We start from the raw sequence: 6,000 nt of genomic DNA, 5'->3' as shown, positions 1-6,000 counted from the left end.
CCAGAGCCACCTCCCACGCCCGCCCCGGTCCCGGCCAGAGACAGACCCTCCCCCACACCTGGCCTCAGCCAAACAACAACGCGCCTTTCGGGTCCCAGCTACAGACACACGCCTCCCGCGCACGCTTCCCTCGCTCCCTGCGGGCTCAGGGATCCAGTCACAGACACGTCCCCTCCCCCAACCCGCCCCTGTCAGCGGGCGGGGGAAATGGATGAGCCAATCCAGGCGCAGCGTGTGACGTCACAACGGCTATGGTGGCTGCATAGTGACACGTCTTACTGTGGGGCGGCCTTCATTCTCGCCAGATCCCGGATGCTGGCTGGGCCCGCGTGAGCGAGCGCGGTGTGCCCCGGCGGCGTGGGGAGGGCGGCGTGGATGAGCGGCCATGGCGGGGCAGCAGTTCCAGTACGATGACAGCGGCAACACCTTCTTCTACTTCCTCACCAGCTTCGTGGGGCTCATCGTCATCCCCGCCACCTACTACCTGTGGCCCCGGGACCAGCACGCCGGTGAGCCGCCCCCCGCCGGGCCTGGCCGTGGGCCTCTGCCTGCCGCTCTGCCCGGGCTGGGGGAAGGATCCCACGTGCCCTCTGCCCCCGCTGCCTGAGGAGGAATCGGGGGGGGGGGGCGGCTTGAGCGGACCTTTCCTGGGGCGGTGGTGAGCGAGTCTGGGCGAGCGTGAAGCCCCTTCCCCTCTGGGCAGACCCCAGTTCTCCCCTGCCCGTGGCCCCGTCCCTGCCTTGTCGTGCTGGAGGGAGGCTCGGGGCGGCCTCGTGCCCCTGAGCCGAAGCGTCGGGGGCTGCTGAGCCCTTGTCAGAGACTTTCCCTGAAAACCGTTAGTGGCCGGAGTCGGTTGGGTGTCATGTAAAGAAGCAAACTCCAGCGCGTCAAACGTCTGTCCGAGAACTCCGGCTCTGCGCTGCTCAGCTACCGCGCGCGGTTGCGGAATCCTTCTTTCGCGGCTTTCCTGGAGCCTTTCCGGGCTGCTGACCTGACATTGTAACGCAAAATACGCGTGGGGGATGGGGGGCGAGGTGCAGCAAGGAGACAGCCCTCTCCTGCTGCTCTTACACCTCATGGAGCAAAAAGGGCACACGCACAGGTTGTGTTTTTTCCCCTCTTTGCAGGTGACCTTTAAATGTCCCAGGTGGATAGGGCTTCTCTGCATCCTGTGGGAGTTTGCTCTTCCACAGCCTGATAGATGTGTGTGTTTCTCTTGGGTCTCTTGGTTTCATTCTGTTTTTATACAGCTATTCCCCTGTTGTTGTTCTCCATCCTTAGCAGGAGAGAGTTGTTCAGGATTTTGCATTCTGACAGTATGAGCTGCACAAAAATAGGGTGTTTTTGACTGTGAGATAAGGAAATTAGAATGAGAGAAACAGTATTGAATTTTTCTAGCCCTTTGTACAGTTACTGTATATAAGATGAGATGTAATTGGTAATTCATATAATACAAATAGGTGACGTTAATAGTCTTTTATAATGAGTGTTTGTCTTGTAGCAGGAAAATTGGGGATTTACTGTATCTGTTTAGTGTTTGAAATAAATTAAAGCCATATTTTTTTTAACAGTATTTTAAATTATTTCTTTTGTTCTTTGTTTCCAATTAAAGGGAAGCCTCACTGATGAAAGGAATACTGAACAAATAAGCCTCTGCTCCTAAGAGTATATCTGTCCAGCAAAGTAAAGGCATGATTGTAGCACTGGCAAGTATGCCAGTGTTAACAATAGCAGTGTAGCTGAGGTGGCACAGGCTTCAGCATGGAGTAGCAACCAGAGTGCAAGTCCTCTAGGGAGCCAGGGTACATACTCTGGTTGCTATCCTGTGCTGAAGCCCACCATGTCTACATTGCCATTGTTACCCATGCTAGCTAGATTAAAGTTAATACGGGTATGCTACCTGTACTATAGTCACACCTTCATTCGCATCGTAGACATACCCTAACTCTACTAGCCAGAGGTAAACAAGAAAGATAAAGGTGGGAGGATTTGCAAGCTCGGCTCTATGAGCTAAGATGTGAAAAAATTATCTAAGTTATATCTGTCTTGGTGACAAGCCAAGGGCCTTTACCAGCCTCAGTTGTTAAGGAGGATGCTGTCTGTAGAACCCGTTTAAAGGATTCATCTTTTGTCTTTGGCTAGTAAGTGTTGTACAGTTTAGACATTCTATTTATCTCTACTGTATTCATCCCCAAGCCTCAGCTGTGGGTTTTATTTTGAGTCCTTCTCAAGTTTGATTAGATCCAGTACCTGGGTCTCTTCTTATTTTTTTTTCTCCAAACAACAGTTGCATGAAACTGACATGATTGTTGGTGAGTTTCACAGTTACTCTTCAGAACATTGTGGGCAGCTGCCATACTGTCACTCTTATTAATGTTACTCTGCTGCAGCTTGGCAAAGCTATATAAGCATCTGCAGAAGCACTGGAAATGTCTGCTGACTCAGAAAGACAACATTGCACAGCCATCATGGCTAGGAACTGACTCTTTCTCAAAATGAGAGCTTCAGTTCTTCAGAAATCAATGCCTTAAGCTTCCCACTTCTCAGGCCCTGGTCAGTTGGACAGTCCAACTTGGACTGTAGACTGGATCTACACAAGAATTGTCAAACATGGTTGAGTGTCAAGCACTGCTTCTCACTGATTTTTCCCTTATCTGGCATTGTGGGGAGAGCCTGCTGCTTTCAACATTTTTTTTTTTTTTTTGACAAAACAATATTGTGAGTAATTGATTGCACGTTGTTAAAACAGGTGGTATACTCAGTTGACCATTCTCCACACTAACAGGACAACAGCACTCCATACTGGTTATTTAGAGGGGGAGGGAATGGAGGAGTTGTGTTTGGTAATGTCCAAGTGCAGTTGAAAATTCCTGTGTGTAGATATGCTCCCAGTCTGTGTAAGTGACTTGGTAGTGATTAAGTAATGGACTCCAAATCACATCATAGTTTGTATTCTACATAACCCAAAAAGTTGTTGTGGCTATGGAAAAAGACAGTTGGATACTGTACAAATAGTAGTCCACCAATTTTTCAATGCATTTTTTTTTTTTTTTGCTTCATTTTATACTTTCAGTTGGTAAGGGTATTGTGCTTGTTTAAAGTTAGTGCGCGGAGTGCACCAATTCTGCCACGTTTCTAGTGCATTCATCCGAATGTCAAAAAGACTAGTGTTCCTCAGATAGCTTTGTGTGTCTGAATGTTTGCATGTGACCATTTGAATTGGTGTCAACTACATGTAATCTGTAAACTATAATAATGTTGGACTTTAAATTATCATGTAGACTTCATTTTAAAACCACATGATGGTGAAAAGTAAGTGCTGATTGTGTAACCTTGGCTTTTCACTCTTAAAACCAGAGTGGCAATCATTTTAGTTTTCAGTAAAATATGCAGAAGGCTGAGCTAAGGAGTATGCTTTAAGAAAATAAAGTAAAAACTGATTTTCACTGCAGTCTATCACAGAGTCTCTTATGAGCACCTAGACTTTAACATCTGTATCAACATCTATGTCCTCTCTGTAGAGGAATATTTTCCATAAACGTAGGGTCTTTTAGTAAATGTTTGCAGAATGAGATGAAAATACATAATCCTTTTTGTTACAATGTGATACAAGAGTAGAACGACATAGGGCCCAAACCATTGTTGTTGTTCTGCCTAACCATTTAGAAAAACATTTAAAACCATGTGAATAGAGTGCAAGTGGTTAAAATTGCTATGAAATAGTGTTTCTGCAATTTCTAATGAGAGCAGTGTAAAAATATTTGAAAGGCCACTCAGAGTATTATTGTCATGAAAGTGACTTGTCCCTCTCTTAAACACAGGATAAAGTGATAATTTGAGATGCTTTTATTTCATAGATTTATAAACCTAAATGAGGAGGATGCATCCTGACCCCAACATCAAATGTTTACTACCTCTATGCCTTGAGGTGTGCACAGGAACCAGTAGATATACAAGAACAGAATTAATACAGTATCTCATCAGCTTCCTGTTTATGTTAAATCTTGCTTTATTTAAAGATTTTAGTTCTTATGGCTTTATAGATTACCTGTGATGGTTAGACTATTCCAGTCTCTGACCTCACCGAGAGCAAGTGTGGGTTTCCAAGACATTTTGGAAAAAGCCCTATGAAGTACAATTATAACCAACACCGGGGAAGGCAGTTATTTCTGTTTTTATTACTTTCATTGCTCTGGTTGTCCTATCATTTTAGCTGAGACGGTGTATCAGAAAACATAACTAAACATGCAGGTAACTGGTTTGAAGGAATGATACTATAAAAGAGGAACTCTTCTTGCTTCTCCACATCTCTCTCAGTGCTTATTGTGATGTTCCCAAGGCTGTTTTAAAGGGTAAACTACTTGGTTTTGTATTGTAATTTGCTGCCTTCAACTTGCATTTTATAACTAACAAAAAAGATGCATTTGCCCAACATACTGGGTTATCTATTCTTGGGCATCCAGCAAGAATACTGTGGCAGAAATTACTTTTAAGATTGTTGTGAAAAAGGTCAACAAGAAAATAAATTACTCCAAGTAGTGGTAATGGTCTCAAAAGTGATCTGTAAAATAAGGAGGAAATTACAAATTTGAGTGTGGTGCAACTCCAGAAAACTTTGAAAGCCAATTTTAATCTACTTTTTCATCTATCTTTTTAAAGGCAAGAATAAAGATAGAACCAAAGAGCTTGAAGGGATAGATAAATATCCCTCAAAGTCCATTGATGATATTGGATTTGTTCTCAAACAGTTTGGTTGCAGGGTTAGATAGGAGTTAAGTCTCAAAATCCAGGAAGGAGATGAAGAGCAAGAGGTGAATAAGCCTAGTTGTTGGCTAGTATACTGGCTGGCCCACAATGCTGACGTGTTTCTTACTGAAGTGATGTAAGACTGACAGTGCTCACCTAATTATCAAAGTGAAACACAACATGATTATATAGCCTGCCTACCTGTTCTCTAACAGATGTTTGTATGCTCTTGTTCGTGATATTGCAGCCTGCTATCAATGCAATTTTAAACTTGGTTAGAGTGCTGTAAGCACACATACCTAAGGTTGCGAGTCTGTCACGGAGGTCACAAGAGTCACAGATTCTGTGACTTTCTGAGACCTCTGTGACTTCCACAGCTGCAGCAGCTGGTGTGGCTGATCCCAAGACGGCCCCAGCAGTTGGCCCCGGGGGCTTCCAGAGCAGCAGGGGTCCCGTGGGCAGCCCCGGAGCAGGGGTCCCGGGGACCACCTTGGAGGTCTTTGGAGCAGGGGTCCTGGGGGGCCTTGGAGTAGCAGGTGGCTGGGGGTCAGTCAGCTCCTGCTGTTGGAGCAGGGGCCAGCTGTCAGCCCCTGCTCCCCCCACCCCCCCAAGCAGCAGGGCCCCAGGAGCAGCTAAGATTTAGTCAGGGGTATTTATAGTAAAAGTCATCAACAGGTCACGGGCTGTGAATTTTTGTTTATTGCCTGTGACCTGTCCATGACGTACTAAAAATACCCATGACTAAATCTTAGCACATCACAAAAATGTATAAGGCTGTGTGGAAAGAATAAGGTGTCTGTTCTGAAGCTTGTAGGCTAACTTGGACAAAACAATACATAGGACAACAGTTCAAGTGCCTGGAAATATTGTACCCTCTCCAGTGGGGAGATGAATGTAAGCAGAAGAGAGATTTGAAGGAGGAGAAAACATAGTACACGAGAGAAGGGAGTCTGTCAATCATAGGGGATGTCTGTTGCTGATCAGAGTGGAAGGACTGAAGAGGGATAATTGCTTATTTCTTTTCCAGTTAAAAATCAATATAAATGTACTTACATAAAATGGATAATGAATGTATAGCTGGACAACTTTGTCATAGAATTCCTTGCAATGTATTTTAGATGCATCCACATGCGAACAGTTTAGAGACGTATGTGCACTCACTTATTTTTTATGAATTTGTTCCTCAGTCAAATGTAGTTACAAAGTTTTCCTCAAGAGCCACTGTGAATTAAATCACTAGTGAAACCAACATTT

The 6,000-nt window shown here is 44.7% G+C and overlaps 1 protein-coding gene across 1 annotated transcript in view; it reads left to right on the top strand.

The window, feature by feature from the left end:
- The first annotated feature begins 371 nt into the window (after positions 1-371).
- Positions 372-6,000, top strand: part of SEC63 (SEC63 homolog, protein translocation regulator) — a 113,018-nt gene continuing 107,389 nt past the window's right edge. The window contains exon 1 of the mRNA XM_065401045.1: positions 372-509. Within this exon, the coding sequence (XP_065257117.1) occupies positions 386-509 (124 nt within the window). The 5' untranslated portion in view covers positions 372-385. The remainder of the gene's footprint in view (positions 510-6,000) is intronic.

Source organism: Emys orbicularis, chromosome 3 (genome assembly GCF_028017835.1).
Source record: "Emys orbicularis isolate rEmyOrb1 chromosome 3, rEmyOrb1.hap1, whole genome shotgun sequence".
Lineage (NCBI taxonomy): Eukaryota > Metazoa > Chordata > Testudines > Emydidae > Emys > Emys orbicularis.
Note: the sequence above shows the minus strand (reverse complement) of the source record. Positions and strands in the feature narration are given on the sequence as shown.